The sequence below is a fragment of the Grosmannia clavigera genome (assembly GCF_000143105.1).
Source record: "Grosmannia clavigera kw1407 unplaced genomic scaffold GCSC_144, whole genome shotgun sequence".
Lineage (NCBI taxonomy): Eukaryota > Fungi > Ascomycota > Sordariomycetes > Ophiostomatales > Ophiostomataceae > Leptographium > Leptographium clavigerum.
In genome coordinates this window covers 460,572-476,443 of record NW_014040797.1, presented here as the reverse complement: position 1 = coordinate 476,443, position 15,872 = coordinate 460,572, and the positions used below count along the sequence as shown (strand labels likewise).

The 15,872-nt window shown below is 54.6% G+C and overlaps 4 protein-coding genes across 4 annotated transcripts; 3 read left to right on the top strand and 1 right to left on the bottom strand.

Annotated features, from left to right (window-relative positions):
- Nucleotides 1-164: 164 nt before the first annotated feature.
- On the top strand, nt 165-4,219 carry CMQ_3263 (integral membrane channel protein; the record flags this gene model as incomplete). The annotated part of the gene is made up of 5 exons (XM_014317341.1): nt 165-501; nt 561-1,962; nt 2,022-2,093; nt 2,161-2,229; nt 2,290-4,219. The coding sequence occupies 5 exons, from the start codon at nt 165-167 to the stop codon at nt 4,217-4,219; spliced, it is 3,810 nt and encodes a 1,269-aa protein (XP_014172816.1).
- A 1,574-nt stretch (nt 4,220-5,793) lies between these two features.
- Nucleotides 5,794-8,229, top strand: CMQ_3150 (uncharacterized protein; the record flags this gene model as incomplete). The annotated part of the gene is made up of 1 exon (XM_014317228.1): nt 5,794-8,229. One exon carries the CDS (start codon nt 5,794-5,796, stop codon nt 8,227-8,229), a length of 2,436 nt encoding a protein of 811 aa, XP_014172703.1.
- Nucleotides 8,230-8,441: 212 nt separating this feature from the next.
- CMQ_2851 (tor signaling pathway regulator) lies at nt 8,442-9,872 on the bottom strand (the record flags this gene model as incomplete). The annotated part of the gene is made up of 2 exons (XM_014316929.1): nt 8,442-8,818; nt 8,948-9,872. The coding sequence occupies 2 exons, from the start codon at nt 9,870-9,872 to the stop codon at nt 8,442-8,444; spliced, it is 1,302 nt and encodes a 433-aa protein (XP_014172404.1).
- Nucleotides 9,873-10,687: 815 nt separating this feature from the next.
- On the top strand, nt 10,688-15,706 carry CMQ_2947 (rnase3 domain containing protein; the record flags this gene model as incomplete). Its single annotated transcript, XM_014317025.1, has 4 exons — nt 10,688-11,126; nt 11,203-12,265; nt 13,411-13,972; nt 14,030-15,706. 4 exons carry the CDS (start codon nt 10,688-10,690, stop codon nt 15,704-15,706), a joined length of 3,741 nt encoding a protein of 1,246 aa, XP_014172500.1.
- Between the last annotated feature and the right edge of the window lie 166 nt (nt 15,707-15,872).

Sequence of the window (15,872 nt, the reverse complement as noted above, 5' to 3'; positions counted from 1 at the left end):
CTCTCCTAAGCCTTACGATCACCTTCCCCGACGACCTAGACCCCGCAAGGCGAACCACGACTTCTCTCCCATGGCGTTGACACGGTAAACTAGACAAACGTGTTCACAAGTGGACAGCCTGTCAGGCCACGAAGGTGACTCGAATTGGGGCCATGTTTTCCCAAATGTTTCGTACCATGAGCGGCAGCCGGTCTGCAGAGCTTGACCCGCTTCCAGACCAAGGCCGGGCTCAGAACACGGGCCCGGACCTCCGTCGCAGCCGCAGCGACTCTCTACGACATCACGATGCGTCTCCTGGCCCGGCCACCAGCCGTCCCTATGCCCAACTTCGACATGCGACTGCCGACTTTACAGAAGCTGACGACGACGAAGATGACGATTCCAATGAAGACGGCGGCATTGGCAATGGCTCTCAATCGGGTGGCGATCAACCTCCCGAAGATGAGGACGGAGACAGGCGATCTTCACAAGTATTGCCCCTCTTCTCGGCATCACACTTGGGTAGGTCGCTCTACTACCCGTTCTTTACGGCTATGCACCGGCTGCTGACCATAAACCAGACTCACTCCCGGTCTACAACATCGTGCACGCCATACGCATCATTGTCCAGACTCGCACAGATACCATGCTGACCTGGGAGCAGCTACGCTCTCCGCAAGTGTCCCAATTTCTCGTCAAGCCTATGCAGCAACTGGTCCGCGCCCACCATTTCTCTCGCGCAACGCTGTATGCCCTCATGGCAAACTGTCTCCAGTTCTGCAAGGAAGGCCAGCTTTCCCCCGGAAACGCCGGCACATGCAGCACCCGAGGCAAGGTGTGCGAGCTTCTGGCCATCAAGCTGCTCAAGGAATACTCCACGCGCGAGCTGATCGATGCCCTCTCCTACGACTTCAACCCGCTGCAAGGCATCTCGGCCGGCCCGCAGTTCCAGCTGCGGCTTGCCAACACTGCCCGCACCTCGACCCTGGAGGTGGCCATCCGTGCCAATGCAAAGCATTTCCTCGCCCATCCTCTCGTCGTCCAACAGCTCGAGGCCATATGGAATGGCGCCATCAGCTTCTACTCGTCGGCAGATTATCTGCATCGTGACGCAGGAAAAACACCGGCCACCGCCCCCGGACCGGCATCGGCTGCCGGGAGTAACCAAGTCTGGACACGCAACAGACCCAGCACACGGGGGCCTGCTCGACGCGGCAGCAATGATCCTCGTACGCCTCTGCTTTCAGTAAACAACCAGATCCCTGCCTACAACGGCCAGCAACAGCACCAGCCAGGGAAAGAGGAACAGGGCCGTCATGTGCAGTCTCAGCTTCAGCCTCAGTCAGATCTGCCCCGACGGCGCACTGTGACGCTATACAACCCCCGGAATGCGTCTCTGTTCAAGCTGTCACGACTGCGTGTGCCCCGCTATCGTCAGTTTCTGTCCACCTGCTCGCTGGCCGTCCTGATCGCTCTCTTCCTTGCCGTCTTGGTGCAGCGCTCCAGCCGCATCACCACCCTCGAGCTGATCTTCTGGTTCTGGAGCGCCGGCTTCATGCTGGACGAGCTGGTCGGCTTCACCGAGCAGGGCTTTTCGCTCTACATCATGAGCTTCTGGAACATCTTCGACCTCGGCATTCTTCTGCTGCTCATCTTCTACTACTCCCTCCGTGTCTGTGGTGTCTTTCTCGCCGATGCCCAGCGATGGAACGACAACGCCTACGACATACTCGCCGCCAACGCCATCTTGCTGCTGCCTCGCATCTTCAGCGTCTTGGACCATTACCAGTACTTTTCGCAGCTACTCATAGCCTTCCGGCTCATGGCCGTGGACTTGGCCGCCGTATTTGTGCTCATCATAGTCGCCTGTTCTGGCTTCTTTGTCTTTTTCACGCTTTCCCACAACGACACCGCTGATCCCAGCGAGGTCGCGTACAAGATATTTCAGATCATTATGGGCTTCACGCCAGCGGCTTGGGAAGTGTAAGCTACTCAGTCTCTACCCATTTCTTGGTAAAGCTCGCACTGACAGTCATATGCAGCTGGGTCACCTACAACTTCCTCGGCAAAGTCATTATGGGCTTTTTCCTCATTCTCTGCCATTTCGTTATTGTGTATGTGGCCTCCCACGCGGGAAACTGCCGTTCTGGGAAATGTAGGCTGACTCTTGCTTCCCAACAGCACAATCCTCGTCACAGTCTTGTCCAACTCGTTTATGGAAATTGCGTCAAACGCAAACGAAGAGCATCAGTACGATCCACTACTGAAGCCTTGCCTGAGTATATGGGACATGCAAACTGACAGGCGCAGATTTCTCTTCGCAATCAATACCATCTCTATGGTAAAAAACGACGCGCTTTTCTCCTACGTTGCGCCAACCAATATATTTGCATGGATGATGATGCCCTTGCGCTACTGCATGCCTCTGCCCCATTTTGTGGCGCTCAACCGGCTCGTCATCAAAATTACGCACTTCCCCCTGCTCTTCGGCATCTTCTTCTACGAAAAGTTCGTTCTAGCGCCGTTCATGTACGAGCCTACTGATCTAGTTGAGGACTCGAATCGGGCAAGACAGCGTATCATTTCATTTGCCGACCCGGGAGGTCGTGTCGCCCTCTTCAGTCCCAGCATTCGCCTTCGCGAGGAATCCGTTGTTGGGTATCAGAAGGACCGTGCTCTCGATGAAGTATTCCGGCGGACTCCCGACATCGCTAGCCTGCGGACACATAGGCGTAACGAACGACGCAAGACGCAGACGGCCGTGCGCAACTGGATGGATCACAATGACGGACTCACCGTTTCGAACTATTCGACCCTAGATAGCATCAACATACAGCGGGAGAGGGGCCCGCACAGATTCCGACACATTTCAGAGGTCCGCTCAGCAGCAAGTGATCCTGCTGATCTCATGTCGCTGTCTGCCTTCCACGTCCCGAGAGAGGTGAACAGCGAAGAACGACTGCGCGGGCCCTTTGATATCGCTTTCAAAGATCATACCACAGACGCTGAGGGCGATGACGAGCTGGTAACCAATGATGAGGATGAAGACAACACGACAAATGCAGGCGACATGGGTGGCACGCCTGTCCGAAATCAGACAGAGACAGAAGACGAAGACAGCGGCGATAGCGACGAAGTAGACGGTGCATTGATTCCTACACCAATAGCATCCCGTTTCCGAGATATGGCAGCTCGATCTCCCGCGTCTACAGAGGGTTCTGGGCATGAGGACAAGACGAACGAAGCAAGACGCCGGGACGAGATGATGTCTTCTCCTCCCAGGCCCAGCTCCTCTCGCAAAGCACTGCATTCTCGGGCTATCTCTACTAATACGATTTTGTTTAAACCACCTTCGGTCCATTCGGGAGCCGAAAACGCCGTCACGCCTCAGTCACCAAAGATGGTTTCTCCCCCATCACCGAGTCCGGCTATGCAGTCCCGATCTCGTCCCCGGACTGCAGGCACTTCGGGAGCATCCTCTCCAGCCCAAAAATCATCAAGGCGGTCTGTTCATCAATCAAGCTGGCCGCAGCCGATTGGCCCGCCCAAGGATCAGACGAAGCCGTCCTTGAGTCGGGCCACGGGCACTTTCTCGAGTATGCCGCAGCTTGATACACCCGTTCGCCGGGCACAGCGGAGGATGTCATCGATCGACGCCAGCTTAGAGGTGTCTTCGGATCTGGCGTCTGCGATTGGCGCCCCACTAGCCGACGACGCTGCCTTTGCTACGCTGTCGGGCAGCTTTACCTCGCAGCTGGCATTGGCACATGCGATTAATGCGCGGACGAACGGGGAGAACGACCGCGATCGTGACCGCATGAGCCGACTGGTGCTGGCCAGGATGAAGACGCTGGAAGAGAGCTTCACCGACGTCGTGCGCGAGCTGCGTTCACTACAGAAACAGCAACTGCAGCACCATCAGACGATGAGCGAGAAGTCGGGCAGCAGTGTGCCCACTTCCGATATAGAATATGCCACTGCCGCCCGCGAGCACGGAGGTGGTGCCAGGAGCAGCGGGTCCCGCACTCCGGCGGACCAAATCTTGATGATGACGGAGATAGCGCCAGCGCCAAGCAGTGGCAATGCTCGCAGGCGTGTGGCAGGAAGTGGCAGCAGCGGCAGCGACAGCAGAAGCCGGCTGGGCACAGCCGGGCCTGGAAAGAAGGCGAAAGGCAAGGAGGTGGAGCGGCCTGTTATTGATGAGATCGGCGAGTACGAAAGTTTTTCCAGATCAGGTTGATGTTGCTCATTGCATTGTTTATACAATATTTTTTTTGTTGCTGTTTTACTTTCTGTCTGTTCTTTTCCTGGTGGTTTTCTGTTTTCTGGCTGGGGCTTCTGGGATTGGTTATGAGATGCTTGGTCCCAGTACAAGCACAAATCAGCTATTGCATTGGGTTTGGGCGCTTAGGTCAAGGCTTGCATGTAAGATATCGGTAGTTGCGTGCTTTGTATTAGTGGTGCCTTTTCGGCCGTTTGCATGGTTTAAGTTACTTCCCGCTAGTACATTCACTTTCGCAGGTATGTTAGATGAACTGTTGCTATATCTCTACTCTGGCTTTCGTCTTGGTGAAAGCGGTCGCAGGGAGAAAAGTTTCTTCAACACCAGTACTCGATTGGGCTCGTGAATTCTCACAGCATCCTTATCTGTAGGTCCACATGCCGTCTTCATTTGCCGCCTCCACTACGGCCAACGCTGACGTAGAGGTTGCCGATTATGTGCGCTGCTCATTGGCTCACAGAGCATTGGCCTTACCAGACCAACACCGACTGCGGTGGCTTGGGTGGCCATGGTGACAGTGCGGAGACGACTGAGATCGGTTTCATCGACGGCGTGCGGTCTTGAAAGTACTCAATGAGTTCGTACCTAGGCCAGTGACATGGCGAGAGATATTACGTATTTGTCATGGGGCAGGAAATGGAACAAACAGTTGCTATAGAGGAACAAACGTACGGAGTAGAGATGAGCTGTGGTGGACCCGAGGTCCCACCTATCCGCCCTTCTCATGCTTGTAGACACAGGGAAACAGTCGGTTCCTCATGCATTGGGGTTCGTAATCGCATACCCTCTGTGCAGATATTGCATTACCAGGAAGCAACTTGGGCAGGACGAAGGACAAAGACAACTGTCCGGCTCCATTAGAGCCCCGCTTCTAAAAAGTGGAGGCTTACTGGTGGTGCTACTGTGTTATAGCGGCATGAACACGCTATTTTAGAGATACTCCGTGCAACGCCTTGCGAAGATCTCCAGTGGTGGTTTGGCGGGGTTTCCTATCGATAACCACGACTCCTGTGAGCAAGCCGGAAGTGTCTGTTTTCTCCTCGCTGAGAAATGTATCGTCGAACTTTGATGATCTTAAGCCGGAAAAGGGAGATCAAGACAATTCAGTGATAGGTCTCGTTCTGGAGCGTCAAGAAGAGGTATGTTGATTGCAGATGGGCTAGCCGCTGCGTCCGGCAGTTAACGCTAGTTTGCCGATCTGCCTTGCGCAGCTATTGCGCAGTGAATATGCATGCTTCGTCCAATGACCGAGTCATTCGGGCACTGCTATAATATACCGGGCGAGAGCAGATCAGCAGTTATCACAAAATGCGGTTCTTACTTTAACAACTACTTTTTCATCTCCGTTTCCCCGTCTCACTACCGCCCTTGCTATATAATCAAACCTTCCAGGCCAAACTGTAGATAGTACGGCACAAACCAAGCTGTCATGGTGAGTGAAAGCTATTTGTCTTTCTTCCTGGCAAGGCTGGCAGCAACGCTCAACTCTCATTCTCTAGGCTGCCGCGGAAACAAACGACGGCCTTCCACGCATGAGTGATCCTTTACTCGAAAAGCGCAATTGTGCTATACAGCGCCATAATCAAGACATCACACACATCATTGCTGCCCAGGTCGAGTTTGCCAGCCTTTTCTCCGAAGCCGAGGCCGACACGATCATCTGGCTGCAACTATCTCCGGCAATCAGCAAGCTTACCTGCGATGGCCTCTGCTACCCGCAGGAATGGTTGCTGCGCTACAGCTCCGCCACCCTTCGATCTAGTGGCTGCGACAAGTTCGTCAAGCTGCTGGGTAACGAGCGATACCAACGGAAAACCCTCAACAGCCTACGCTCCAGCGGCCATGACTTACCGGACGGCATACGATATGTGCTCGATCTTGGGCCGTCATCGGACTTTGACCTGCGCTCACAACATCTCGAGGCCCTGACCTTGCCAAAGGGCATCGTGCAATACAGCATGTTGACATACCTGACGAATAAGCATCAAGTGCCAAGCGCCGTGGCAGGCGGCCATGACGATGCCTGCCGTTGCTTCGAGATGCGGCTGGACAGGAGGAAGAAGACTGCACCTGCTGCTGCACCTGCTGGCGATATGATGAGCCAGGTTGGGAGTGAAACCAAAGAGCCGGATATCTTGGACTCGAGAAACTGTATATGGGATCTGCCACTTGCAGCGGAGTTCCGCATCGACGATTACTGCGAGGTGCGCCATGTAGCCAACGTCATCCGTCTCTTGCTGGTGCTGGCCGAACGTCCGCTGCTGCTCGACTCTGCCGCACGAGTGTATACGATCTGCGGACTGGCCAAGCTCTTTGGCGCCAACGGAAACACCAGCAGCCTGAGCCGGCTGCGATCGCTGGTGCACGAGTGGTTTCTCACCAAAGGAAACACCATCATCATTGACACGCTTCCCGAGGAGTGCTTCCGCATGGCATGGAACATCAAGCTGCCGAACGTGACGCGGGCTTCTTACCGTATTCTCGTGGCCGAGCGGGCCTTGTGTGATGCCAGTGACAGCAGCCAGCCACGCACATACCAGCGCCAGCGGACGCCGTTTGGCCGCGAGCTGTCCGGGCTGGACGATGACCTCGAGACGCTGCTGGACCATGCCAGCGAAGCGTTGACTCGCCGCATCGGCGAGCTCCGAGCGAAGCTGCAGTCGCCTGACAAGCTCGATCTCCTGGACGTGCCGCAGTACCACCGGCTGCGGACCATCGAGCGTGCGGTTGCAGAGGCCGTGCCGCAGACGAGAGAGATAAGAGCCGCTTCGACAGCGATCCAGAGGCTTGCAGACACATACGAAACCATCCTCCGGACTTCGCTGTTACATGGACGGCTTGGCAGTCTGTTGCGGAACGGCAAAAGCTGTCTCTACACTGGGGCTCTGGAGGTGTACGTGAGTCAGAAGGCGCGTGAATACAAGTCCTTTGCCCACGTGTACGAAGGCCTCTCGGAGAAGCAAAAGCTGCTCACGGGGGTGCGTTGGAGAGTGATCGGCAACGGCATGGCGCGCAGTCTCCGCGGTGCTGCGACGTATCTCATGGACGGCATGGCAAAAGACGCGAACACTGCATTGCGCAGGGCGCTGGTCATGGACGAAGGCAGGGCCGATCAGGTGATCACGAACCAGCTGGCGATCCTTGGTGTGACCATAAGAGGACCCTATTCCACATTCCAGCCGCAGGAGCCGTTTCAGCTGGAAGTCATCCGCAATGAGCTGCGCAGCGAGCGCATGATCAAGACGTTTTCGCACCTGTACGACCGATACAGCTTCGTGCCGGAGTTTGAGCTCGCCGAGGACAACCCGTCGCCACACCTGCTTCTGGGCCTGTCCGAGAACGAGTTCCGCTTTCTGCCGTTGTGGGCAGGCGGACAAGACGACGGCAGCGGCGGCGTGTTCCAGGACGAGTTGCCGATGGCCCAGCTCGGGCCCATCGGCCCTGGGCCTGCATACCACACGGGCACGACGCAGGTGGGCACAACGGCCGACACGATGAGCACGGCGACGCTGTCGGTAGGCGAGCTCGACGCCGCCACCGACGATGCGTCCGAGCTGAAGACCGAACACACGGATTCCAGTTTTGTTCTGGTGCAAGGCGTCAGCAGGCTGGCAGTGCAAAGCGAGTATAGGACGACCAGCAGCCACGAGAGTCGTGCTGCCCACGATGGCATCTCGACCATCTCAGGGGAGCCCAGCGCGATGACACTGGATGACTCGACATGCGGATCGTCACTGGTTGATGTTGCTGAGTCAGCCGACGACGACGAGAGCGATTACGTATACGACTTCGAGGACGATGAAGAAGGATTTGAAAGCTTTGACGAGGATGGGTACGACATGGATGTGCAGTCAGACGTCACAGTGGTGCAGTACCACGACACTGCTATGGGAGACTTTGAGGGGCCGTCTTCGGCAGCAAAGATCGGCTTTGTGGAAGAGCCAGACGTGCTGGTGGGGGAAATGTAATTCAGAGTGTGTTTCTAGGAAGTTTGCAGCAGTGCTGCTTGAATTAACGAGTTAATAATAGCCCGTGTTACTGTTCGCGCAAACGATAGAAAGAGCAAACGATGTAGGCAGGCGCCACAAATGACATAAGATCACATGACCAACAGAGCGAACGAAAAAACAGGCAACTGTGAGAATATGCAAACGCGAGAATCCATGTATTAAGTTCCTGCTCAACCGCGGTTCAACGTGTTGCCAGAGCCGCGCGGGTTTGCCTCAGTGAACTCGTCCCAGGCGCGTGCCTTGTAGGTCTCGGCATCTGCCTTTTCGTAATTGTCTTCGTCGGGTTCGGCCGGCAATCCGCTGCTGGGCCCACCGCCCTCGATGATACCACCACGCCGGCGCTCTTCTTCGAGGTAATCGTCGATCGACATGGTGGGGAGGTTGTGTCCCGGCCGGAAGACGGCCTTGGCCATCTCGGCGCGGCTGCCCATGATGGTGAACGGCTGGCGCGGCTTGCCGTCGGGCGTCAGAAGCGGGCCTGCGCCCTGGGCTCCAGCCCACGTCGGCGAGCTGCCAAAGGAGCTCTGCAGTCGGCGCAGCGTTGACGCTGCCGCGGCCGCGTCGATCTGTTCCAGGCGGTCGGTGTAAAAGGAAGAGCTCGGTCCCGGCTGCCTCTGGCGATTGTCGCCGAGACCGCCCATCAAGCTGCTGCTGCTGCTGCTGCTGTTGGCTGCACCGTCGGAGAGCGAGATGTGTGCCTGTGCCAGCAGCTCGTCCTCGCGGTTGAGGCTCTCGAGGCTCTGAAAGGCCATGTGGGCGCAGTAGGCCAGCTGGGCCAGGTACAGCTCGCGGGCCACCTCGTCGTCCTCGTCGCCCTCGTCCTCGCTTTCGTCTTCCAGAGCCTGGTCGACAGCCTGTGTCGGTGGGGCGTCTCCCATGATGTCGTCGTCGTTTTCGCCGTCGCGATCCCGGATCAGCTGTCGCTGTCGTCGTCGCCGTGCGCGACGCTCCTGCTGCCGCTGCCGCAACACGTCCAGCTTCGCGCGCAGTGCCTTCTCGGCCTGGAAGTTGGCAATCTTGGCATTGCGACGGGCAGCCGGATCCATCAGCGCGGCAGCCGGGCCCATGCCGGTTGTCGCCGTTCTCGCCACGCCGCCACCGCTGCCACCACCGCCAACAGTGCTGAAGTGTGTCGGGTCGTCGGCGTACGTCTGCAGCAGCGTCGCGTACGGCGCTGCCAGCAGGCCGTAGCCGTCCAGCAGGTGCAGGAAGCGCTCGTGGGCCTCGCGGGCCCGCCGCAGCACTAGCCGTCGCTCGGCCGGCGTTCCCGGATTCGGCGGCGGCAGGCGCTGCACCATCTCGGCCACGCGATAGGGCACCAGCAGATATGGCAGATGGGCCGTGGCCACGTCGTCGGCACCCTCGTTGCTGCTGAACAGTGCCAGTGCCTCGATGCGTGCGCTGCAGTCTTCGTACGCCGCCAGCGCTGCCATCACCGCGTCGCCATAGCTCCCGTAGCCACCATTGCTGTTGCTGCTGCCGCCGCCAAAGCTAAAGGTCCCTCGCTCAATGGCCTCGCGCTGCCGGTCTGCCGCCGCACATGCTGCTCGCAGCGTCTGCGGCCGCTCGGTCTCCTGATCTCGGCCTCCACGGTTGTCCATCTGTGGGGCTGAGTGAGGGGAGAGAGAGAGAGGAGTGTGTGTGTGTGTGCGCTGTCTCGTCTTTCGGGTGTGGGGGGTTGCTCGCTGGTGTGTACACTAAAAAACGCTGGGAAAATTCGAGGTTGGAAACGATGCTCTTCCTCGACGTGCTTCTTCCAGCTGCGCCCGGTTGCTTCTTATGCGAGTGTTCTCGTGCGTGCGCGGTTTTGGTGTTGCCACAGATCGCGTGAGGGTCGGAACGACGTCCGAAAAAATGTCACCTGAAAATGAAAAACGGCACACATGACGTAGCGCAGCAGCCTTGGGTACAGAGCTATGGGCGCCTCGGGCTCCCAAATGTCTGACTAAGCCGACTTCTAGGCTAAAAAGAGGCATGTCTACTTTGACAGCGGAAATGGCGCTCGCATGTTTCTGCGACTGGGGCATCATTCGTTTCTTGGCCGTATTTCCCGTATTGATTTATCATGATGCACCGTCAGAAGCTTGTCTGTATTCGGTAGCCGCATTGAAGCTTACCTCAATGTCACACCTCAATGGGATCCGTGCCCCTTCGTAAAGGTGGCACATGACAAAGGGAGAGCAAGGACAGGATATCCCCAAATACAAACGGCAGGTGCATCCCTTGCCTGTTCCTCGTACGGGTTAATCTACCGCCTTTCAGACATCAATTGAATCTCCACCTTTTTTATAGCTTCACAACTTCATCACAAAATATATCCTAGACGTGAGAGCAAGCTCAAACGCTTGCTACAGAAACCTCGTCTGTAAACATGATTTCTCTGCAAGATCAGCTTCCCAGTAATATCGGCCCAGGAATGGAACCAGACATGTCAATGCTAAGCAGCGAGCCTCCCGTAGGCGAATCTATGCGCTTGCTGTCCTCTCTTGTCTTGGATAATACCAATGATGAAGCCGCGAGGGATGAGCCATTGAGAGAGGATGTTTACGACGATCATCTAGAAGACTCTGACGAAGATGGCATGCCACTTGAAAATACCGGCAGCAGTAACAATCTGAACTTGTCACAGAAACATCGCTCAGACAAAGATGCATTTGAATCCTGGCTGGCTCAGAACAGAGTGAGCATCACCGACTCCAGAGCTGACGAGACTGTCCTACGCGACGAGGACAAGACCACAGCCTCGCTTGTTCGCGAGTTCGAAGCTTCCAAAATCATAGAAAGTCCGCGAGATTACCAGGTAGAGCTCTTCGAAAAGGCGAAACAAAAAAACGTCATCGCTGTCCTTGACACAGGTGCGTATTCTATAGTCAAACCACCGATTCGATCATTCTTATGAGTGTGCAGATATTGATTCAATCGCTACCATAGGTTCCGGCAAGACACTTATAGCTGCTCTCCTTCTGCGGCACATGATCGACAAGGAGCTGGAAGATCGCTCCCAAGGAAAACCGGCCCGCCTGTCTTTCTTCCTCGTTGACAAAGTTGCTCTTGTTTTCCAACAGCATGCCGTGCTAGAATGCAACTTGAGCCACTCTGTGGCCAAGTTCTCCGGCGACAAGGTCGATTTGCGATGGACATCCAAGTCTTTCTGGGACGACGTCCTCCGCGATAACATGGCCATTGTCTGCACGGCGGACATTCTACTGAAATGTCTCCACCACTCGTATGTTTGCATGGAACAGATAAACCTCCTGATATTTGACGAGGCGCACCACACAAAGAAGAATCATGCATATGCTCGAATAATCAAGGACTTTTACGCGCACGAATGTCCAAGCAACCGCCCAAAAATCTTTGGAATGACCGCGTCCCCTGTGGATGCTCGAACAAACATTGCACAAGCTGCAGAAGAGCTCGAGGCCTTACTTCACAGCGAGATAGCCACCGTGTCAAACGACTTGCTGCTTCATTCTGTCGCGAAGCCCAAAAAGGAATGGGTTCTTCACTATCATGTCTCTCTCAGACCCCCATTGACCGAGCTGACCGAAAAACTTGGACGACTGGTTGGGGACCACCGGTTGTTTGCCAAAAACTTCCACTTCGCTCGCGACGGCCTCATTTACCTCGGGCCCTGGCTTGTAGACCGCTTCTGGCAACTCATATTCCGTGCAGAAGAGCTTGCAAAGCAAGAAGCCAAGGCCGAAATAGATAGCTTGCCGTACAGCACAGCGCTAGGTCGGCTTTCTGGAGCCAGGGAAATAGACACGAGCGAACCGGCTTTGCCCAAGGGCCTTGGGCAAGAATCGGCCACAAATAGCACCATTGTTGCTGCTGTCAGAGAGGCAAGCCGCTTAGTTCAAGAATATGCTTTCATAATGCCGTCCAAGCAGATGTTGTCCAACAAAGTTCGGCGACTACACGAAACCCTTTCCGACGAGTACTCCAAACTTGATGGAAGAAAGACCAGGTGCATTGTTTTCGTTGACCAGAGGTATACCGCCATTCTGTTGGCAGATCTTCTTACCACTGAAAAAATGAAGATACCACATCTTCTCCCAGATGTTCTAGTAGGTTCTGCTTTACGTTTTTTGTTGCTGCCCAAGAGATGTGTGCCGTTGACACTTTTACTTAGATTGGCGGAGGATCAAGAGACATGGGAAGAAACTCTTTTCGGACGCAAGTATTGACCATTTCCAAATTCAAACAAGGCCTGGTCAACTGCCTGTTTGCCACATCCATTGCCGAGGAGGGTCTGGACATTCCTGATTGCAACCTGATTATCCGGTTCGATCTTTATCGCACCATGATACAGTATATTCAATCCAGGGGCCGAGCACGACACCACGAATCGACATATGTGCACATGGCCGAACTGGGAAATCTAGAACACAGCCGCCTGCTTTCCGAAAACAAAGCGAGCGAGAACAAGATGCGAGACTTCTGCAATGAGCTTCCCGAGGACCGAAAACTCAAAGGCAATGATTTCAACATGGACTATTTTCTACGAAAAGAGACCGACCAACAGTCTTTCCAAGTTCCCTCTACAAAAGCAAGACTGACGTACCGTTCGAGCCTTGTCATTCTCACCCAGTACGTTGATTTGCTTCCACATTCGTCAGAAGGCATCATCAGGGCGGAGTACTCCGTTTTTTACACGGCGAAAGGCTTTGTCTGTGAAGTCTCTTTGCCTCCGTCGTCGCCCATCCGCCATGCAACCGGCCGGCCACACCAGCGGAAGCAAATCGCCAAATGCGCTGCTGCATTTGCCATGTGCCTTCGTCTATACGAGAAGAAATATCTCGACAAGCACTTGAAACCGATCTTCGCCTCGAGGTTACCAGTCATGCGAAACGCCCGGCTGGCAATCAGCTCCAAGAAGCAGGAAAAATATAAAATGCGCACAAAGCCAAAGGTTTGGCTCTTCCTCGGGACACCAACTCAGCTGTTCGCTACTATTCTGCGCCTTAGATCTCCTGAGGCTATGTATCGCCCATCTCGACCACTGGTTTTGCTCACTAGAGGGCCTGTGCCTCGCATACCAAAACTACCTCTTTTCTTTGGAGAGAAGCGCGCCTCGCTTGCCGAATGTGTGCCACTCGATGACCCTCTGATCCCAACGGCTGCTGAACTGGACAGCTTGGCGGCTTACACTCTGAAATTATTTGACGACGTCTTCAGCAAATGGTACAAGGGAACTGCTGCTGATTTTCCCTACTTGATTGCTCCTTGTTCGGTGACTCGACATGGTTTTATACTCGATGAGAAGGCGCCCACACGATCAATACTTGACTGGGCCGGCATAAATGCTGTCAGCCAGGCAACAGACAATCCTTATACTGGGAACGAGCCAGATGCATTTTTTACCAACAAGTTTGTTTCTGACCCTTTTGATGGCTCTCGAAAATTTTACATGCGCCATGTTCGTCGAGACTTGAAGCCGCTTGACCCTGTTCCAGAAGGGGTTCCTCATCCAAAGCACAGAATGTGGAACCGCAACGGAACCAAGCATGATATCTTGAACTACAGTGTGAGCCTGTGGTCAAAAGCGAGAAGCAAAATGTCGATCAAAGAAAACCAACCGGTTGTGGAAGCCGAAATTATTACGAATAGGCGCAATCTTCTGGATGACCGAGTTCACTTAGACAACCCGGAGCAGAAAATATGCTTCTTGGTTCTCGAAACCCTCAAGATCTCCCCTGTGAGTTGGCCTTGCCACTTTTACTGTCCCAACCCTGTTATTCACTTTTCCCCACAGCTGCCTGCCGAAATTGTGGCAATGGCGTTCAACATTCCTGTCATCATCCATCGTATCGAATCGACCCTTATTGCGCTTGAGGCAACAAGCGTGATTGGAATACCACGCATCCGCCCCGAACTGGCGCTTGAGGCAGTCACCAAAGATTGTGACAACCCGGATGCCCAAGATGAAACCCCTCTCAATTTTCAGGCCGGCATGGGCAGGAATTACGAGCGACTGGAGCTTCTCGGGGACTCTTTTTTGAAGTTGGCCACAAGTATTGCGTTATTTACGCTTGTTCCTGACAAAGACGAATTTGAGTACCACGTCCAGCGCATGTGCATGATATGCAACCGAAACCTATTTAACAACGCACTTGATATGAAGCTAGAGGAATACATCCGATCCAGAGAATTCGACCGCACCTGGTACCCTCCGACGATTGAAGAAGCCGGAAAGTCTACAGATAACGACAACTACTCAGACAACACCCCTGCGCCTCCTTCACAAAACGGGTTGGTACTTCAGAAGGGTAAACGGACACAGTTGCCTACCCACCATCCACTCGGCGACAAAACCATTGCGGACGTATGCGAGGCCATGATTGGGGCGGCCTATCTCACGACTTACGAAGAGCGGAACTTTGACTTGGCTGTACAGGCCGTTTCTGCTGTAGTAAAAAGCAAACTGCATCCGATGCAGTCATATGCTGAGTATTATACTGCATACAAGCCACCCGGCTGGCAATTGTGTCCTTCGACCGCAGCACAGCTGCATATGGCGGTATCCATTGCAAAGGATCTTGGCTACCAGTTCAGGTTCCCACGACTGTTAAGAAGTGCTTTCACTCATCCCTCTTATCCACGAATATATGAGAATCTTCCGAGCTACCAGCGGCTCGAGTTTTTGGGCGATGCCCTGCTCGATATGGCCATCGTCGACTATCTCTTTCACAAGTTTTCCAACAAGGATCCGCAGTGGCTCACGGAACACAAGATGGCCATGGTATCGAACCAGTTTCTGGCCTTTCTCAGTGTGTCGTTGGGGTTTCACCGGCACATTCTATCGTTTTCGGGAGAGATGCGGAAGCAGATACTAGAGTATGTCACCAAGGTGGAGGAAGAGCGCGTTCGAGCAGAGTCCGAGGCGGTAGAGGCGGGAAGGCCAGCCAGTGAGTTTGCCCGTGACTACTGGGTGCATGTCACACATCCGCCCAAGGCGCTTGCAGATGTTCTGGAGGCGTATGTCGGAGCACTCTTCGTGGATTCTGAGTACGACTACCATGGTACCGTGCTGAAATTCTTCAACACCCATGTGCAACCATACTTCAAAGACATGAGCCTCTACGACACGTTTGCCAACAAGCACCCTGTCACGTTTGCGGTTAAGATGCTCAGCCAGCGTTTTGGCTGCCGCGACTGGCGAGTCATTGTGCAAGAAATACCGGATACCGAGGGCGAAGGATGCGTCACGTTTGCCACAAAAGTAGCGGCCGGATTTCTCGTGCACGGCCAGGTCGTCGGCCATGGGATTGCAGAAAGCGGTCGCTATGCCAAGATTGGAGCAGCTAAGAAGGCGCTGGCTAAGTTTAGTACCCTCAGCATATCAGCATTTCAGACCTTGACGGGCTGTCAGTGCAGTTCCGAGCCCGAGGCGGTAATTGAGACCGACGAAGAACTTTCGACTGCTATTTGATACCTATAACAATTGTCGGCAGGCATACGATTGGTTTAGCTTTCGAGGGCTAAAAGGCCACACCAGTTCAAGGACAAGAGAAACAATTGAAGTATCAATTTGACGTGTGATAAGCTCCGGTATATATGGCAAATAAACCCCTTTCGCTTTAGGTCAAGAAAATGCC